General features: G+C 54.6%; 1 protein-coding gene across 6 annotated transcripts in view; it reads left to right on the top strand.

Annotated features, from left to right (window-relative positions):
* Positions 1–93: 93 nt before the first annotated feature.
* The window catches only part of DEF8 (differentially expressed in FDCP 8 homolog), a 26,309-nt gene continuing 6,305 nt past the window's right edge, over positions 94–20,097 (top strand). Inside the window, exons 1-13 of one of the 6 annotated variants that reach the window (XM_044255504.1) lie at positions 1,845–2,676; positions 2,903–3,006; positions 4,444–4,577; positions 5,595–5,692; positions 7,199–7,348; positions 8,197–8,338; positions 9,940–10,104; positions 10,693–10,820; positions 11,015–11,128; positions 11,879–11,959; positions 12,665–12,805; positions 12,966–13,075; positions 14,054–16,048. In XM_044255504.1, coding sequence (XP_044111439.1) covers positions 2,909–3,006; positions 4,444–4,577; positions 5,595–5,692; positions 7,199–7,348; positions 8,197–8,338; positions 9,940–10,104; positions 10,693–10,820; positions 11,015–11,128; positions 11,879–11,959; positions 12,665–12,805; positions 12,966–13,075; positions 14,054–14,156 — 1,464 coding nt within the window. In that variant the 5' untranslated portion in view covers positions 1,845–2,676; positions 2,903–2,908 and the 3' untranslated portion in view covers positions 14,157–16,048. Of the gene's footprint in view, positions 154–1,843; positions 2,677–2,902; positions 3,007–4,443; positions 4,578–5,594; positions 5,693–7,198; positions 7,349–8,196; positions 8,339–9,939; positions 10,105–10,692; positions 10,821–11,014; positions 11,129–11,878; positions 11,960–12,664; positions 12,806–12,965; positions 13,076–14,053; positions 16,049–20,097 lie in introns of those variants that run through there. The other 5 variants (XM_044255505.1, XM_044255507.1, XR_006385414.1 and 2 more) reach the window with 5 other exon arrangements.

Below are 20,097 nucleotides of genomic sequence, written 5' to 3'. Positions count from 1 at the left end.
GGCCGCCGGAGCGCGAGGGCGGGGCGCGCAGCCTCCGGGGCGGGCTTGCCATGAGCCTCCGGGCCGCAGGCGGCAGCAGCGGGCGGCGGGGCCGATACAATGTAGCGAGGGCGACGGGGCGGCTTACAATGTAGCGAGGGCGGCGGCGGTCAGGTGAGCGGCGGAGGGGGGTAGTCTGGGCGGGCCAGGTGAGGGGCGGGGGTGCTGGGGGTGGAGGGAACGGGGGCGCTCGACCCTCGGGGGCTGTCTGGGCCCGCCGCGTCCCGGGGAGCCCCCTCTCCCGAGGGCGCCGGGACTCAGGAACCCGCCCAGGGCCCCTGCCCGCGCCCGATGCAAGGTTCCGACTTGCCCGTCCTCTCTGGGGCGCTGGGGGCACCGGGGACCTGCGCTGCCTCCCACCCGGCTCGGGCAGGTTTATCAGCCCGGAGAGGGGCTCGTCTCTTGCCTCTCCCCAACCCCGGGGGACACTGTCACCGCTTCCGGCCGTCCACACGCGCTGTCTGTAGGATGGGTGAGACCCGCGGCAGATCCCAGGGCTGTGCCACTCTCTGGGAATACCGGGCCTCAGTTTCCTCACTAGGGAATGGCTGGGCGTGGTAGAAGAGGGTATGCTTGTTGTTGTCGTGAGCGAAGTTGCGGGAGGTATGTCTTAGGGGTGGCTCTCTCCTGAGGCCGGCGGTGGCCACTGTGCCAGGCTTCTGTGGCAAATAACCCTTAAAAGGGGGAGTAGTTCTGCCCCAGCCCCCCGGAGGGTCCTGCCAGGCCTTCTTCCAGGCATGAGAATATAGGATGTACTTTATCCCCTGCCACCTCCAGGGGGAATTCTAGGGACCTCCAGATGTGGCTGGGTGAGAATAGAACCATCAGGAGTGCACCCGAGCTTAAGCCCAGGACCCTTCAGTGCCTGCTTCATGAGCCCCTGGGCTTTTTTCTGAGGTTCACTTGAGTTGCTAGGTTGTCTCATCCTACCCTCTCTTCCCTGCCAGAGAAGGGGAGTTTCTAGAGGAGGCAGAGGTGGGATGATCGATTTCCTTCATTCCGCTCAGTCTTCACCCTTCCTGCCTGTTCCTCTCTGAGACCAAGCCTGAATCTGAGCGCAGGGCTTTCTGAGGGGTGAACCCAGTGGGGTAGGGGTTGGGGGGAGAGGGGGAGTAGGGGGTGGAGCCAAGGCAGCTGCTGTGTAATGCCTCCCCTGGGCGTCTTTGTTCTTGGGTCATCACTTGTGTGCCCTCAGAAGTCCTGAGGGTAGTGTGATTCTCAGCTTGGCAGGAGAGAGACTGAGGCTAGAGAGGTCGGATGAGCATGTATCCATTTGCTCATGGCCTCTGTGCTAGGCTGGGAGCTGGCACGGCCCGTAAGGAGGCAACTGAAAGATGCTTTTTCCAGGGGAGAGGCTGTTGGGAGGAGGAGAGGTGTTCCAGCCCAGAGGAGGGCTGTTGGGAGGAGCAGAGGTGTTTCTGCTTTTAAGCTCCTCTGGCCGTAGTTTAAAATGCGGGGAGGTTTCCTTGGGGTTGGGGTGGTTGTCATGTGAGGACAGCGACAGCTCGCTTAGTGACAGCTCTGGGCTATAGGTTCCCCTGACATATGAGTACAAACTTAGTCCTTCTACCCACTTCAGGAGCTAGGTAGTCTTCTTCTTTGTGGGCAGGAAAATTGGATCACATAGCTCATCACTGGGAAACCCAGAATTTAAATCAGGGATATCTGATTCTTTTTAAAGATTTTATCTGTTTATTTGACAGAGAGAGAGAGCACAAGCAGGAGCAGCAGGCAGAGGGACAGGGAGAAGCAGGTTACTCACTGAGCAGAGAGCCCGATGCGGCACTCCATCCCAGGACCCTGGGATCATGACCTGAGCCAAAGGCAGATGCTTAACTGACGGAGCCCCCCAGGCGCCCAGGACTATCTGATTCTTAATAACATTAGTAACAACAATAATAATAGTAATCTGTACCTGGTACCTGGTATGCATCAGATGCATACTGTGTGCTGACCGGGATACTTGGAACTTTGTATTAACTAATTTAATCTTCACAATAGCCCTGTACAGTGGGCACTGTTATTTCCCCCATTTGAAACATGAGGAATCAAGAGCCAAGAAAGGTTTAGGCATTTGCCCAAGACCATACATGTCAGCTAGGAGCTGACAGATCTGGGATTGGAATAGCACCAATTCATTTTATTACCACAAGGCTCTTGAGGTGATGCCTCAGGATCTGTTTCAGATGTAGGAGATAGAGATCCTTCTCCCGGTAACAGTGCTTAAAGCAGAAGTGTATTTCTGTCTCACTTGAATGAAGCCTGGGGTGAAGGAGCTCAGGGCTTCTATGTCAAACCCAAGGTCGCTACGCCAGCTGCAGCCATTACATCTGCGTCCCAGGCGGCAAGAGGTAGGAATAGCCCAAGAGGGACAGTGCCTCCTTTTAAGAAAAATTCCCATGAGATTTTTCTGTTTAAATCCCATTGGTCATAGCGCCGTCACATGGCCACATCTAACTATAGGGAGGCTGGGAAATTGAGACAAACCCAGAATCCAGCTTCCCCTGCCCAGAGAAGAGAAAACATACCTGGACTGTTGGTAAAGCAGTAAGTGCAGATTTTATTGAAGACTCTTGCAGTAGGAGAAAAGAGACCTCCGTACGGAACTGCGTTCAACTCGGAACACAACACAAGCAAGTGAGAATTTATAGCCAGGGAGCAGGGTAAAATCAGCGGGTGGAGACTTGCTGAGGGGACACATCAGGGCTCAGTGGGGACTCTGGCTAAACCGACCCACCAGGATCTCTTCTGAGGGCAGGCTGGGGTGATCAGATGTCCCCTGGGGGTGAGAGCAGATTTGAGGGTGACGGGGTATCAGGGTGGGGGAGCTCCTGCTGAACTGACGGAGCGGGGTTCTTGCTAGAACCGGATGTCACAGGAGGGGCCCAGGTGGCCTAGGAGAAGCTTCGGGAGCCCGACTGCAGCCTGGTCAGGCATAAAATCTTTCTCGCCACTAAGAAAGATGGGGTAAGTCAGTCTTGGCATAGCCGGGTCTGTCCTGCACTCCGGGTGCTTCCCAGGACACTGTGATTCTGTTGTTTGGAGAGGCACTCGTTGTCAGAGCCCAGCCACCCTGAGTGATCTGCCCAAAGCTGTCAGCTAATGAGAGAGAGGAGGCTTAAGCCCATAGTTCATGGCATCTGTGTCCTCTCCTTTGTTGACCCAGGTGCTGGGTTCTGCCACATCCCCACCACAGAGGCTGAACGGGTAGGACAGGTCCCACAGTTGGTGCGGGAGTTTCTGACCCAGATGCGGGGCAGCCAGCACTGGGTGGCATTGGGGACGACTCTTGTCAAGGCTGTCCTCTCTGGGATCCATTGTCTTTCTTTTGGAGGGAGTGCAGATAGGAGTCATAGGCTTGTCTTTGATAATCCTGAATTATTTTAGACTAAATAGGTACAGAGAAAGCATAATTAACACCCGGCACTTTAAAGAAAAACAGTTGACTTCCTATGAACTCATGTCACGTTGGTGGCAGAGAAGCTAAGGAAGTAGGAGGACCTGGGAAGTGAATCAGTGTCTCCAGTCAAAGCCCCGTTCTACCTTTCAGGAGGCTTTAGCCCTGTGTGTTTGGCCACTTGCTGAACTCTTGGGAGGGGAGAGACGGGCCAGTGGGGAGTGAGGCATTTCCTGTTTCCTGAGATCCTGAGGTGTGGGCCATGCACTGACTTGGGCCACACAGAGCCTCAGTGGGAATCTGGGCCAGTGAGGTGCGGTGCTGGCCTACGTGATGCTTGATGAGCATTCCGGAGCCTTCTCCCCACACTGGCAGATGGCCCATCTCCCTGGGCACCAGGAAGATGGGCCATGCCCAAGGCCACAGTGCAGGTGGGAGAGCAGGCCTGCCCCCCAGCATTGGCTCCTAGTGTCCAGCACTGTGACCTTTGTCTCTGATGGTTCTGCTCCACTGCTGTGGTTCTGGGGTGCTCTGACAGAAAAGGAACACCTGTGCTCAGGTCCAGAAGTAAGGACCAGAGTCCTGGGAGGTGTTGTCTCGTGGGAGTGGCCATGCCTTGCCTTCTCAGCAGTGAGGACATGGCTGGACTGGGGCTGAATGGGGAGTCCTGGGAGGGAGGGGGCCGGGGGTTCCAGACTGGCCGGGTACTCTTGGGGTGGTCACGTCCCTCTCCTAGCTCTGTTCCACCTGCCTGCCCCCTGTGGGTCTCTGTTCCTGAGGGGAAGCTACCAATGGGGCCCAGGTGAGGGGGCTGAGCTGGTTGGGGGAGGGGCAGAGGATGACAGCCAGTGTGGGGGTGTTCCACCTGAACCCCCCGAGGGAGGGAAGGAGGCCAGACATCCCCTCTGGAACCCTGGGAACTCAGGACGGGGGACGAGGGCAGTGAGTCTGGGAGCTCGTCTAGAGGGTCACCTCCGTCTGTCCGTCCCCCCTCCCTGCCCCCACAGGTGGGATGCTATGGAATATGACGAGAAGCTGGCCCGGTTCCGGCAGGCCCACCTCAACCCCTTCAACAAGGAGATTGGGCCACGGCAGCATGAGCAGAGGGCCAGCAAGGAGGCCCCAGAAGTCACTTCTGAAGGTAGGTGCTGGGGGAGGCCTGAGTGGCCCGCCCCATCCTCTCTTCCTAGTTCCTCCCGTGGAGTGTGCTGGCTTTCCCAAGTAGCTGGGCGCCTTACTGGCCACTTCCCTTTCCTCCTCGGCACAAGCTACGTTCTGCCTGTTATGTGGCCCCATTAGGACATGCTGTCCCGAAGGCAGGATCTGATCTGTGACTGTCCTGTCACTGCTGCGTCCCAGGGCCCAGCACAGAGCAGGAGCTCACTCGGGGAATACTTGGGGAAGGAACTCAGAGCTGCAGTTTGGTCAGGGAGAGGATGGAGTGGCCTGGACGGAGGCCCAGCCTCTCCGGGGGTCAGAAGGCGGGGCTCTGAGAGCGGCAGATGCAGTCAGGGTTTTTGGGGTGTGTGTGTGCACACACAGAGTTCTCCTGGAGTCCACACGGGGGTTCAGAAGTTCTGTTGTGAAATCCGCCAGCAGCCTTGAATCCATATATGCATGTGTAAGGTGTGCCCTAGAAATGGGAATGTTTCTGTGGCGTCTGGGTGGCTCAGTCCATGGGGCATCTGACTTGGGCTCAGGTGGTGATCCCAGAGTCCTAGGATCGAGCCCCCTCCACCCCGTGGGGAGTCTGCTTATGCCTCTCCCACTCCCTCTGCCTCTCCCCCCGCTTGTGCTCTCTGTCTCTCTCTCTCAAATAAATAAAATCTTAAAAAACAACCAAAGAAATTGGGATGTTTCTCTAATACTGTTTTGTGGCCCTCTCTCAGCACCATGGGTGTCCACCTCATCTTCTTGGTTTCTTTTTTAAATTTTATTTTTAGATTTTTTTTTCCCACCTCATCTTTTTGCATGGCTCTCTCTTACCTGTATAGGGTTAGGGTTCCTTTGCCAATGCAAACACAGCAGGTATCAGGGTAGGGCCTGGTAGCCCTCAGCATCTCCTGTGGGCTTCTCTGGCCCCAGCCTACTCCTGGGGGAGAGGCAGGTTGATCTTCCTTTCTCTCTCTGCTGCCCTCCACACCCACACCCACTGCAGAGGCCCTGCCCGAGCTGCCGCCTGGAGAGCCGGAGTTCCGCTGCACTGAGCGAGTGATGGATCTTGGCTTATCTGAGGACCACTTCTCCCGCCCTGTGGTAAGGTTTGGGCCTGGGGTTAGAGGGGGACTGGGGGAGCCCCTAAGGCAGGAGCGGCTGGGTATATCCTTGTCACCCCATCCTTGGGGAGCAGGACTGGTCCACCTGCAGGGGTTCCTGGGCCTTGAATCTGAGACCTAATGACACCTGCCTCCCATCTCTAAAACCTGGTGGGGAGCCAGAGAGACAGGCTGACCTGGGGTTTCTGGTTTGGGGCTGTCCCTATCCCCACATTCCAGGTCACTGGGAGGCAGACATGAGGGTTGGCTCCCTCTGGGTCCTGGGGAAGCTGTGGCCACACAGCAGGGTGAGGGAAGGACCACAGGCCACTCTCCTCAGTTCAGTTTCTTGTTTTATGGGAGCTTTTCCTTTTTTTTTTTTTAAAGATTTATTTATTTATTTATTTATTTGAGAGAGAGACAGTGAGAGAGAGCATGAGCGAGGAGAAGGTCAGAGGGAGAAGCAGACTCCCCATGGAGCTGGGAGCCCGATGCGGGACTCGATCCCGGGACTCCAGGATCATGACCTGAGCTGAACGAAGGCTGTCGTCCAACCCACTGAGCCACCCAGGCGTCCTAGCTTTTCCTTTTTTTAATTAAAGGGCTCTAATAATCTCTTTTAAAAGGTTTGAAAATCTTTTAATTTTATGCAAAGTATCTTCAACTTTTATTTGAGAGAAACACAGAAACATCCTAAGTAATTGAAATTTAAAAAAAAGAAAAAGATTCACCCAGACGCCCCCAGTTCTCATTTACTTTTCATTTTGTATTTGTGTTTTATACCTTCACTGAAGAAATTTTTGCTCCCTTGCTACGGGCCACACACCGAGTTTCCAGAGTAGGGGTATCTCCTGCTCTTTGCCTGGTCTCATGGAGGCGGAGGTGGGGGTCCCGAGGGCAGCTCTGTCCTGTGCTCTGTGCAAGGTCGGCCTCAGCTACTCTGCTCCAACTTGAGCCCGGATTCCTTCCCTGTAATAGCAGGGTCCCGAGCCCAGGGCCTTTGTTGGGCCCTGGCCCTGAGTCCTTGTGAGGTGCCACTGCTTGGGGTGCGTGGGTACCTGGGGCATCTCCGGGCTTGGTGATTAAGCTGGAGGCCACTTCCTGTCCTTCATGACAGGCAAATTGTCCTTCCCCTGGCTTTCATCCAAGAGGAAGTTCTGTAGAAATAAGCAAAATAGCACAGCCAGAAGAAGAATAGGGTTTCTAAAAGAAGAAGTCGTGTTTTGGAAAACATCCTGAATTAGGTTTTCAGAGGCACATGAGTGGCCAGGTCCCGCTGGTGGGCAGGTGGCACGGGCTGGTTCCTACCTGTGCTGCTAACTTTGTGGGGCCTTGAGCAAGTCCTCGGCCCCTCCCTCTGGGCATCTCTTCCTTCATGGAGGCCGGTGACTTGGGGGGAGCGGTCTGCCCTGGGCTGGACCTCCATGTGGAGAGCAGGCAGGGTGGGCCTCTGACACTGTCATCTGCCTCCCTCCACCACCGCCCCCCTCCCCCCCGCCCCGGGCAGGGTCTGTTCCTGGCCTCAGACATTCAGCAGCTGCGGCAGGCCATCGAGGAGTGCAAGCAGGCGATCCTAGAGCTGCCCGAGCAGTCAGAGAAGCAGAAGGACGCTGTTGTGAGGCTGATCCACCTCCGGCTGAAGCTCCAGGAGCTGAAGGTGGGCGCTGACCTGACCTGTTCCCCCCACCCCTCCCCTGCCTTGGAGGACAGAGGTGGGCCTTCACCCCACAGGAGGCTCTTCTCTGTTAGTCTAATCTGGCTTGGCCAGTGCAGGGCACAGGCCCACCCACCGGCTCAAGTGCATCTAGTCAGCCCCTCCCTGAGCCTCAGGGCCTAGAGTTGCGGTGGGGGGGGAGGGACTTCCCGAGTGTGTGTTTCACGAAGGCGACAGCAGTAAAGGTAATGCATCCTGGAGGCCCAAACACACAGGTTTACCTTGACCGTGGGTGCTCTTTAACTTGCTGGCACCGTCCCTGGGAATTAGAAAGCACAATATTCATTAAGACACAAAGAAGGCTTTGGTAACAACACGCCCCAAAATATAGCGGCTTAAAGGAATGATTTCATGTGGAAATCCTGTAGGTGACGTAGGGCCCACAGGGCAGCTAATGGTGTTGTGGCATCCCGGGTCCTCTGTTCTTACTGCTTTGCCCGTCCTTGTGGAGAATCTAAGATGGCCCCTTGTCACCTCTGGGTCTGTACTTAGCAGGAAAAAAGGGTGGGAGGGGAGGGAAGGCGTTATCACTCCTGCTTACACACCCTTGACACGCACATGGTCCCAGGATGGCATCTGGGTGCAGGGAAAGTCAGACCGTTGTCCGGATGGTCCAGGCCTGACTGCTTACTGGGGAGTTCTGTTGCTAAAGGGAAAAGGGGTGTGACATTGGGGGAAACTCACCATGTCTGCTGTAAATGGTACCTGGAAGAAATAAGTAAAAGGGTTCATGGCAAGGAAAAGGAGGTGCAGCAGGCTCACATGTGACCCCTCCTGGGGACTCTCTCCAGGACCCCAATGAGGACGAACCCAACATCCGAGTCCTCCTGGAGCACCGTTTCTACAAGGAGAAGGGCAAGAGTGTCAAGCAGACGTGTGACAGGTGCAACACCATCATCTGGGGGCTCATTCAGACCTGGTACACCTGCACAGGTGGGTGCCCCGGCCAGGTGTGTCAACACGCAGATCCGGCAGCCCTGGGTGTGTGCGTGTGACTTCTGTGCAGTGTACGCAGTGTTTACTGAGCCCGATGGACTGAGTACCTGCGATGAAACAAGGGACAACAGACCCAAACTCCCTTCTTTACCAGCCTTTCCTCCACATTTGGCTCTCTAGTATGGTGGCCACAAGCCACAGGTGCCTCTTCCAATTTTAATCTAAACCAGTTAAAATAAATAACTACTTCATTCCTTAGTTATGCAATCTCAGTAGCCACGTGAGGCTACTGTGGTGGCCACTGTGTTAGACATTTCTGTTTTTGCAGAGAATTCCTGTGGATGGTGCTGTCCCGAATGAGCGTGGGCTGTGTTAGACAGCATGGTCCACTGAAGAAAAACAAGGAAAGGAAACAGTGTGGGTCAGGCAGTGTGACGGGTGTGACTTAATTTAGGGTGGAATGAAAAGGCGTCATGTGACATTTAAGCAGAATTTGGAAGTCTGGGAGTAAGGCAGGAGTATATCTGGGGAAGAATGTTCCTGTGGGGGAGGTGTGCGCCGAGGCCCCGTGGCTGGTGTGTGGCCATTGTCTTCAGCGTGGAGCAGAGAGAAGCGTGGCTGGGGCACTGGGTCTGAGAGGAGGCTGGTCAAGGCGGGCTCAGAGGGGACCAAGGGCTCTTCTCTGAGCACACAGGGAGCCACAGGTCAGTGTTTGACATGCCTGGGTTTTATTTTATTTTATTTTTTTAAGGATTTTATTTATTTATTTGACAGAGAAAGTGAGAGAGAGATCACAAGTAGGCAGAGAGGCAGAGAGACAGGCAGAGAGAGAGGAGGAAGCAGGCTCCCCGCTGAGCAGAGAGCCCGATGAGGGGCTTGATCCCAGGACCCCGAGATCATGACCTGAGGCGAAGGCAGAGGCTCAACCCACTGAGCCACCCAGGCACCCCAAGATTTTATTTTTTTGAGAGGGAGAGCATGAGAGGGGAGAAGGTCAGAGGGAGACGCAGACTCCCCATGGAGCTGGGAGCCCGATGCGGGACTCGATTCCGGGACTCCAGGATCATGACCTGAGCTGAAGGCAGCCACTTAACCCACTGAGCCCCCCGGGCGCCATGCCCGGGTTTTAAAAGGACCGCTCTGGGCACTGAGCCGAGCAGTGTTTTGGGCGAGTGCGGGTGTGGCTCTCGCTGGAGAGCTGGAAAGAGGCATAAAAGGGGAGTTGAGAACACGCTGCAAATTTTAGTCTCAGCTGGGGGTGGGAGGGGACACGGAGCCTGTACATGTGAGGTGAGAAAACCGTGTGTGGGAGGCGGGTTTGTGAAGGAAAAGCGAGAATTTCCCTCACACAGAGTGATTTCGCTGCCCTCGAGGCATCCAGGTGGGACCTGTAGTCTGGAGACGGGGAGGAAGGTCTTCTCACACCCACAGGGCGAAGCTTGGGATGGGGACTGACAAGGTCTCTGACATTTTGGGACCTACAGGGGGGCCTTGCAAAGCTCTCAGAGTGAGGTGGGAATTGGGGTAGAGCGGAAGGCCGGTTTGGGCTGCTGGATACCCCCACTTCTGAAAGGCACCCTGTTGCTCCCCTACCCCAGGATGTTATTACCGATGTCACAGCAAGTGTCTGAACCTCATCTCCAAGCCCTGCGTGCGCTCCAAAGTCAGCCACCAAGCCGAGTATGAGCTGAACATCTGCCCGGAGACGGGGCTGGACAGCCAAGATTACCGCTGCGCGGAGTGCCGGGCACCCATCTCCTTGCGTGAGTGCCCCCGGAGGGAGCAGGGTGCGGGGGCAGGGGCTACGGTAGGTAGTGGTAAGAAAACTGCGTAAATCAGACAGTGAGGGGCAGCTGGGCTCCTGGGGCTGGTGTCCTGCTCTCTTTCCATGGGAAGGGGCAAGGGGCTGCTACTGGCATCTCTTCACTCCCACTCAAGCAGAGTGAGGTTCCAGCCCAGGTCACCTGGGAGGACCGCCAGTGCTGGCCTGCACTCAACCTCCTCTGTGGCCCCATTGTCACAGAAAGCCTACCTAGATGGGAAAGTGGCACAGCGTCATTAGTGCGCCACACGTCAGAGATTTACTCGTGTTAATTGCTGGGGTCCTCTTAGCAGTCCTGCAGTGGGGCCCTGTTATTGTTCCACTTTATTGACGACAAAACTGAGGGCAGCAGAGTGCCCTGATCTGCTTCGGGTCTCATGATGAGAAGACACTGTGTCAGGTCTGGAGGGCGGAGCCTCCCAGGTCCACTGTCTCTCGCCCCATAAGCTTTCCACATATTGTGTGATTCCTAAGCTGTCAGGGACCCCGAGGGCAGCCCTGACTTTGTAATGACCCGTCACCGTGACAGGGGGCGTGCCCAGCGAGGCCCGGCAGTGTGACTATACGGGCCAGTACTACTGCACCCACTGCCACTGGAACGACCTGGCGGTCATCCCTGCACGAGTCGTGCACAACTGGGACTTCGAGCCGCGCAAGGCAAGGCAGGGGAGTGGGATGTGGGGGGAGGGAGGGTGGTGTAGAGGCTGGGGGTGGGGGGATTGGGGCTGGGAGGGGAGGAGTTGGAGCCCCAAGAAGGGAGAGCCAGTGCTTAGGCCTGGCTTAGGCTGGGGGGACATAGTACTGGGGGGGTGGCGTGTGCAATGCTGGGGGTACCGCCCCTCGCCCCCCAGGTGTCCCGTTGCAGTATGCGGTACCTGGCTCTCATGGTGTCTCGGCCGGTGCTCAGGCTCCGGGAGATCAACCCTCTGCTGTTCAACTATGTGGAGGAGCTGGTGGAGATCCGGGTAAGGCTGGAGGGGGCAGGGGTGAGGGTGCGCCGCGCTCTCCCCATGTGTCCTGGGAGCAGAGGGGGGGATGCCCTCTGCTGAGGTTCGGGGGCGGGGGTGCCCTCAGCTATCCTTAGGGTTCAAGGCCCTAGAGCGGTGTCCAGTCACGATAGGATACGAGGCCCAGAGGCAGTTTGGAATTTTTTTTTTTTAGTTTTTACAAAAGTAAAAAGCAGGGTGCCTGGGGGACTTCGTCAGCGAAGCATCTGCCTTTGGCTCAGGATGTGATCAGGTCCTGGGATCGAGCCCCGCATCAGGCTCTCTGCTCAGCAGGAAGCCTGCTTCCCTCTCTGCTGCTCCCCCTGCTTGTGTGCCCTCTTTCTCTCTCTCTTTCTGACAAATAAATAAATAAATAAATAAATAAAATCTTAAAAAAAAAAGTAAAAAGCAGGTAAAGTTAATTTAGTAGCGTGTTTTATATTACTCTGTATATCCAAAAGATGATTTCAACAGAATCAGCACAGAACATTATTCTTTCTCTCTTTCGTACGGTGCGTTTGAGGGTGGACGCTCCTCGGGCAGCCCTGGCCTGGAAGCTGCGGTTCGAACTCGAGCTTGGCTGGAGCTCTCAGATCTGGGACCATCCTGGGGGCCGTGAAGGCACCGTCTGTCCCTTCCCGACCTGGAGTGCGTGCCCCCTTGTCCCCCAGTGTGCCACCGTGCGGGCCGGCCAGGGTTGCCGCGGCAGACCTCCCCTCTCACCCACAGAAGCTGCGCCAGGACATCCTGCTCATGAAGCCCTACTTCATTACCTGCAGGGAGGCAATGGAGGCCCGTCTGCTCCTGCAGGTCAGGCACCCCCCCCCCCGGAGTGGGAGCTGGGAGTGCAGGGGGCGCGGGTGAAGGGGACACACAGATCCAGGTCTCTTTCTGGTGACTTCCTAGCTTGCGTGTGCCTCCTATGCTCTGTCCCAAGGAACCCCAGGTCTTCAGAGAGCAAACAGGCATTCTAGCCACAAAAGTGTTCCTGGATTCTGTCATGGAGGGGAGCGGGTGTCACCCTCTAGCCCGTGCCTGGGTCTCCATGGAGTGCACCAGGCGCAGTACTGTGCAGGCAGGACTGACCACAAACACGCTCTTCAAGGCTCCTCTACTGTTGGTTCAATAAGCATTCATGGGTGTTCACTGTTCTAGATCCTAGGGAGCAGGAAACAAAACAGGCAGGAATCCGTGTCCTCACTTCAGGTGGGGAAGAAAAATAAAGAGTCAGGGGGTGGTGAGGTCTGTGAGCAAGATAAAGCCGGGAAAGGGCGATGGTGAACAGGGTCAGGCCCAGGAGGAGCTTTCGCGTGCTGGGCAGAGGTGCGGGGTACCCAGCGTGCTGAAAGTAGGGTGCCTGGGGGAGGCACCATGAGGCCCAGAGCCCGATACCCCCTGTTGCTTCCCATGAGCTCCCCGGGGCCTGGAGGATGCGCAGGTTGGTTGGGGGTGGGGGGTGGGCCGCAGAAGGGGCCCTCACCCAGTGTTTGGGGTGACGCTTGCTGGGACCCACAGCTCCAGGACCGGCAGCATTTCGTGGAGAACGATGAGATGTACTCCGTGCAGGACCTGCTGGACGCGCACACGGGTCGCCTGAGCTGCTCCCTCACCGAGACGCACACGCTCTTCGCCAAGCACATCAAGCTGGACTGTGAGGTGGGCAGCCCGGGGACCCGCAGGCTGGGGGCATCTTTCCCGCTACTCCCAGTCCCTGGGGCAGGGAGGGCGGGCAAGCCGCTGGGCTCCGTGTGTCCTCGGCCTCAGGCCCTCCGCAGCCTGCGCTGACCTGCCCTCCATGCTGCACTGTCGTCCCCAGCGGTGTCAGGCCAAGGGCTTCGTGTGTGAGCTCTGCAGAGAGGGCGACGTGCTCTTCCCCTTCGACAGCCACACGTCCGTGTGCACCGACTGCTCTGCCGTCTTCCACAGGTTCGTGTGGCCCGACCCACCCCAGGCCAGGTGTGCGGGTTCCCAGCAGGCAGCGGGGGGACGGAGGGGCAGAGGGAGGGGTGGCATTTGGGGCTCCGTTTTTGCTGCCTGATTTTGAGAGCCCCTTGCCTTGATCCTAGATGTGGGTTTAGACCCTAATGTGTGGGATTAAATTAGAAGTTCCAAGGGGAACAAGCCCCTCTGGGGCCAGGGAGGGGTGCTGTGGCCCAGATACCGGTGTGCGGGTGCCGTCTAACTGCTTCCCTGCTCCAGCAGACGGGCACTGTAGTGGAGGCCAGAGGGCCCTTGACTTTCTGGTTCTGGGCAGTCCCAATGTCTTGGTGGTTTTTTTCAAACATCCCTAGGCCCAAAGAAATACCTAACGTTTTTATTGACTACTTAGATTCAAACAACATTAAGTATTTGTGACAAAAAGACTTAGGGGATGTTTGGAAAAATAACGACATAGGTTGGAAGAGTGATCAGTACAGTTACTCACGTGGAGTGGGCCTGCTGGACCCCGCACGGTCCCTCACACTGGGCTCAGATGGGCGCCTCCCATTGCTGTCCACGTGGATTTCCATCGGGCACCTGCTGTCCGCCCAGCGAGCACTGCTGGTGCAGCCTGGGAGTGAAAAATGGGTATCCCAGGAGCAGCAGTCCCCAGGACTCGGTGCGCACCCCGTGCCCCAGGTGAGGCTCTGTGCAGTGGTGGAGTGCTCCCAGCAGATGTCGGCTGGCAGCCGGCTGGCAGGTCTGAACCCTGCAGGAGGGGCCCGCCCTGAGGCCCTGGACCCAGGCCTGGGGGCACTGGGTGCAGACCTGGCTTCTGCCCTCTGGGAGAAACTGCCTCCATGTGCCCATCCACAGACGGGGGAGAGAAGGGCCTGACTTAGGAAGTCCGGGAAGGCTTCGCGGTAGTTTCACATGCAGAGCCCAGACCCTTGCTGGGGCTGACCCCACCCTCCCTGTCCCCAGGGACTGCTACTATGACAACTCCACCACGTGCCCCAAATGTGCTCGGCTCACCTTGCGCAAGCAGTCGCTCTTCCGGGAGCCTGGTCCGGACGTGGATGCGTAGAGCAGCAGGCGCCCCCCCAGGCCTTTCTGGCATTCAACCTGCCAGTGATTGCCAAAGTCAAGGTGTTTCTTGTGTTCTGGAGACCCCTAGGGCCCAGCCCCAGACCTCTCTCGGGTGGGCCAGCGGGTTGTGAGGACCATCGTCCTCGTCCCAGGCACTTGCTGGGACTGGGGGCAGCCTTGTGGGGCTCTTTCCTGGGTGTGCTGCTGGGAAAGCGTGGGGTCCATGAACAGGGAAGTGGGGAGAGGCTTCTTACCACCCCCTCTGGCAACGAGCCTTGAGGAGGCCCTTGGGGTCAAGGCCGCTGGGCTTTGGCCACCCTAAGAACCCGTAGAGGGCTTTGGGGGAGTGGCCGATAAGCCCCGGGAATGGTGGTTGCAGACACCCAGGTGTGGCCCGAGTTTCCTCTGCAATGGATGGTTTGGATCTACCTGGAGGCCCCCATCCTGTTCACCCCTTGTGTGGGGACTTGTAGGTGGCCCTAACTGGGGTGGTTCATGACTGTCTCCTGAGAGCCCTGCTCCTGCCTCTCAAGGTTCTCTCTCTCTGGGTTCTCCTCCGACAGGGCCCATCCAGGGGGTTCCCACTTCTGTACAACATGGAGGGATGGGGGCCGTGAGGTTCTTCCCCCTGGGTGGACCAGCCCCCGCTCCTCCCTTTGTGCTTCTTGTGGTGCTCCAGGCTGGGAGGCTGGGGGTCCGGTGGAAGAGGCTGTTCTCCTTCCCAGCTGGCAGCAGGGACTGTGCCCTGGGGGGAAGGTCTAGGTTAGGCAACAGGGTTGGCTGCAGTCAGATCTTTGCCAGAGGGGCTCCCTGTGCCATCTGAGGGCTCTGGACAGCTTACAGACTACCACCAGCCACTGGTCTTTTGTTTGGGGGCCTGAGGTCGGGCACTGGGAGTATTTGCTCAAGGGAGCTTTGGGCAGGGATCCCAGAGCATGTGCAGGAAGACCGGGGATCGGATGCGGAAGGTCCTGTACCCCTGCCGGCAAACGGAACCCCGGGACAGAGGGTGAAAACTCCCAGATCTTCACTGCGGGAGCCACTGGTGGCTCAGTATTTGTGGGGTTGTTTTGCGCTTCAGAGACCCTGCCGTAGGGGGAGGTCTGTGGGAAGAGAATGTTCCGTGGTGGGACTCTCATCTTTTGTACCCTCTTGCCTGGATGGCGCTTGGCTGCTGATGTGCACAGGTGATGCTGGTGGAGTGTAGTCCCTTGGACGTCTGTTACCTTCGACTGGTGGCAGAAAGGTCAGCTTAGCTTGTTGGCTGACAAGAATGGTGGATAAAGACAGTGTCCCCTCCTCCTTGCTTCGCTGCACCATCAGAAAGCCTCCCATGGTGGCCTTGGGCAGTCCTCTAGTGGTGTGCTCTGATCTGCCTCGGGGTGACAGTGAGAAGCAAACAACTGGAGAGGTTGGACCAGCAACAGGTCCCCATCCTGCTTCCCCTTCCTCTCCAGGGCTGAAGGGGGGGCTTAAGGGCCAAGCGCCCTTTTCCTACACCCCCAGGTCTGCACATTTCTCACCACTATGTTCCATTTCTGTCACAAGGACATTGGCCGTTCCTGTATCTCCTGTGTAGCGAACATCACATTATTCCAGTTACAATCACCGTGTCCATAGGAAGCATTAATAATACACTGGTGTCTACTGGACAAAGAGTTGGCTCCCTTTTCTTTTTGACCAAGCCCATTTCCTCCTTCCCAATGTTTCCACTTACCCTGTTGGAATGGCAAAGTCTTTCAACAAAGTTGTGTGTGGGTCTTGGAGTCCACAGCACGGTACAAAGACCCCCAAGACCCAGTCTGCATGGCCCGCCCTCCACAGAAAGCAGCAGGGGTGTCTCGCCGTGATAACGCTGCGGCTGCTGTCTCATTAAACCCATGTTCTCTACACTCTGGTGCGTGTGGTGAATTGGGGACAAGGCAGTTTGTTGACACGCAGACCAAGTGCAGGCTTTGGAAAAGCCCAGTCTTCCCTATCCAGTGGGGTCACGTGTGATCTGTTCTGGGCAGAAGTTCTTGATGGGAATCAGAGGGCCAAGTTTGTGGCTCCCTGTCAGCTCCATTTCTGTGAATGGTGAGAACACATACCTTGTGGGGAGTTAAGGGTCTAGGAAGTATTGAGCACGGGGCCTGGCATGCAGATAATGCTCGGTCTTCTAGAGTCCTCATTGTGGACTTCCGTTAACCCAAGGCAGTCACCGAAAAACCGGATGGCTGTGCAAGTCAAGGCCCAGCCTCCGGCAGCCTCTTGCACAAGCTAGACCCCAAAAGGGCCTTCACTGCAATTTAAGACCATTCCTGTGGTCTTCAGGAGGACCATAACTGCCTCCCTCCCAAATTGCCTTCGAGCTCCTGTGTACATTGTTTGCAGAGAAATGATCTACAGTTGTGACCAGGATCTCAAAGGGGCCATGACCCAGAGAACATAGGGAGTCTTCTGCTTTAGGACTCTGCACACCATCTACACCCAGCTGCAATTCAGATAGGCTGAGACTGCAACTCTATGCCTACAGAAAGCGGAGAGCCACAGGAACAGTGCGGGCCGGCTGTCTGCGGGCCTGGTGCCGGCCTGTGGAAGCACACGCCCCCAGGACAAAGGCGTAGAGCCACACCTGGGGTACTCCAGGAAAGATAAAGTATACTATATTGTCTCTCTCGCTCTCAGGTGATGCCATAGTGTTTTTCCCATTTGTATTTTGACAAGGTTAGGTTTACAGAAACATTGCAAAAGCATTCCCATTTACTCACCTCCTGGATTCCCTAAATACTAACATTTCCCGTTTGCTATATTCTTTTTCTTAACCATTTGGCCATCAGTTGCAGAGATCATGCCCCTTGGCCTGTATATACTTGTGTCTGCTCCTCCCAGACAAGGGCATCACACGCCCACAGTTCAGTTCTCCCCAGAAACTAACAGTGACATGATATCGTAGACTACAACAAAATTTATTCAGATTTTGCCATTCAGCTGCTACGTATATTTCGCTGTCTTTATTTTGGAAGGGTACATGACATGGATACCTTAAAAAAAACACAAGCTAAATTTTTTTTTCCCTAATAATTTATTTGATGGGAGTGGCACAAATGGGGGAGCAGCAGGCAGAGGGAGAAGCAGGCTCCCCGCTGAGCAGGGGGCCCGATGTGGGGCTCAATCCCAGGACCCCAGTGTCATGACATGAGCCGAAGGCAGATGCTTCACTGACTGAGGCCCCCAGGTGCCCCACAAGCTAATTATTTTGAAGGATATTCTTCAATGTGGATTTTTGTGATAAGATTCAGGCTTTGCACTTTGGGTGGGAATTCCCTGAAAATGATGCTGTGTCCTCAGTGCACTGTCTGTCCCACTCCTGGAGATGCTGGCTTTCATCGACTCGTCTCCTGTGTCCTGATCTGTTCCTGTCACCCTGTAGGCACCGTACTTTCCAGCATTGTAAGCTGCTCTTGGCTGCTTTGCACTTTCCCGGTCCTAGTCCTGAAACCAGACATTTCTCCAAGAAGCCCAAACGCTGGTTGGTGGAGAATGGTGGCTGTGGGGTGTGATGTGTTCCAGGGCTCAGTGCTTCTAGGTCCTTTCAGCAGACAGCTAGAAAACTGTACTCTGTACGTCAATATCTTGTTCTTCAGAAACATATTAAAAACCACGAGTTCACACGGATACTTCTAATTGCAAAGCAACACCACGTGATTCTTTTCCTTTTTTCATATTTGTGATTCCCTTCTGGACAGAAACCTGGCTTCGTTACCCATAAATATTTATTTGCTCAACCCTAGAACACAAAGTACGGTCAGCATTGCCAACCTATGCCTCTGTGAAAACACAGCTTACTAACTAGAGTTTAATAGTTGTTTAGAGTTCTGGCTTGGCTTTAGCCTGAGGGCATATAGTCAAAACACAGGGTGTTCAAAATGGACTTTGGGGTTTCCCCCTCTTCACCGTGGGTACGGAGTTCATGTGAAATGTGGCTCCATTCATATACTCCATTTGGATCTAGTTCCCTGCTTTACTTGTGTGATACGCTAACTGATTCCCACAGTCAGAACTTCACCAAAGGCCAGGGCACCCAGCTGACCCAGTAGGTAGAGCCTGTGACTCTTGATCTTGGGGTTGTGAATTCAGGTCCCACAGTGGATATAGAGATTACTTAAAAAGAAAACCTTTGTTTTTAAAGATTTTATCCATTTATTTATTTGAGAGAGAGAAAGAAAGAGAGAGGGAACACGTTGGGGAAAGGGGCAAAGGGAGAGACAGAAGCAGGTTCCCAGCTGAGCAGGGAGCCCAATGCAGTGCCCAGTCGCAGGACGCAGGGACCATGACCCAAGCTGAAGGCAGATGCTGAACCGACTGAGTCACCCAGTTGCCCCTTAAAAAGGAAATCTTAAAGGAACGTTATGAAAGGCCTGTCACATTCCAACACCCCCCATTCCTCTGCCCCACCAGGTAACCGATACTTAGTCTCTGTTTTCTCCTTCCTGTGTTTCTTTTTGCAAAAAAGGAGTGAGATACATATATTATTTCCTTCCCCCCCTTCTTTCTTTCACAGAAACGGCAGGTACTCCTCTCTTGCCGGTTGCTTTTATCAATTATTTAGTATACCCTGGAAACCACTCCCGGCAGTTCTTCCTCGGTTACTGGTGCTGCCATCTCTTACCTGTAGTCCCTAGTGTGTAACAGCCACTAGATATTTCAGCACTCTGCTACAGATGAATATTCAAGCTGTCTCCTCACTTCTGCAGTTACAAACAAGCATGCAATGAGTAACCTGTGTATCTGCGGGGGTCTAGGAACGTCTAGCACCCTTCCATAAGGGTCATACCAGTCTGCACTCCCATCAGCAACATTTCAGATGCCTGTTACCCCAGACCCTCACCAACACAACATGTAGTCATACTTTATTTTTTCCACTATTAGTAAGATGTCTGTGTAGCTTTAATTTGCATTTCTCTCATTATGAATGAAGCTGAACTTCCTTTCATATGCTTCAAGATCTAATTTATAGACTTATGAATTAGATCCTTGGTCCACTTTCCTGTTGGATTTTTGGTATTTTCTTCTTCTTAATCTTAAGAGTTCTCCACCTGTCAGGGATATTAGCCCATTATCTGTGAGATGTTGCCACTATTTTCTTCCAGTTTGTCAACTGCTGTTGACTTTTTTGTAGTGATGTTTCCTCCGTGAAAAAGTTCTTTTGTTACATTTGTACATGGTCAAGTTGATGAAATTTTCTTATTTTATCTGCATTTTAAGGCAGATAATTTCCCAGCAACCAGGTCAAAGAGGCATTCATCTATGTGTTTTTGTAGTAGTTGTATGGTTTCAATTTTTACTTTTGGATCCCTGACCTGTTTGTTCATTCCTTTTTTTTTTTTTTTAAAGATTTATTTATTTGACAGAGCTCACAAGTAGGCAGAGGGGCAGGCAGAGAGGGTGAAGCAGGCTCCCTGCTGAGCAGAGAGCCCGATGCAGGGCTTGATCCCAGGACCCTGAGATCATGACTTGAGCCAAAGGCAGAGGCTTAACCTACTGAGTCACCCAGGTGCCTCGTTTGTTGATTCTTATGTATCCTGTGAGGCATGGATCTAATTTTATGTTTTTCTAGCACCAGTTTTCTAGCACCATTAAAAAAAAAGTTCTGGGCTTTCTTTCTTATTCCACAGGTCTGACTATACTGCCCTGATTTAATCACAGAGGTTTTATAGTTTGCTTTCATGTGCAGAAGGGCTAGTCTCCTCTTTCCATTATTCTCTTTTTAAAGAAACATTTTCCTGGGTATTCTTGCATGCAATTATTCTAAAGTACACATTTGAATGAAATTTTAATGACAAAATTTGATATTGTCAAGGGTCAAAATGAAAGCATCAGGAACAGAGCTTACGGGGATGTAAGGCATCTTAGAAGTCGAGAGGTGTGGCTGGGCCTCATCCCCTGGGGTCACCCTG

This window comes from Neovison vison, chromosome 7 (assembly GCF_020171115.1).
Source record: "Neovison vison isolate M4711 chromosome 7, ASM_NN_V1, whole genome shotgun sequence".
Taxonomy (NCBI): Eukaryota; Metazoa; Chordata; class Mammalia; order Carnivora; family Mustelidae; genus Neogale; species Neogale vison.
This window is presented reverse-complemented; position numbering and strand designations above follow the sequence as displayed.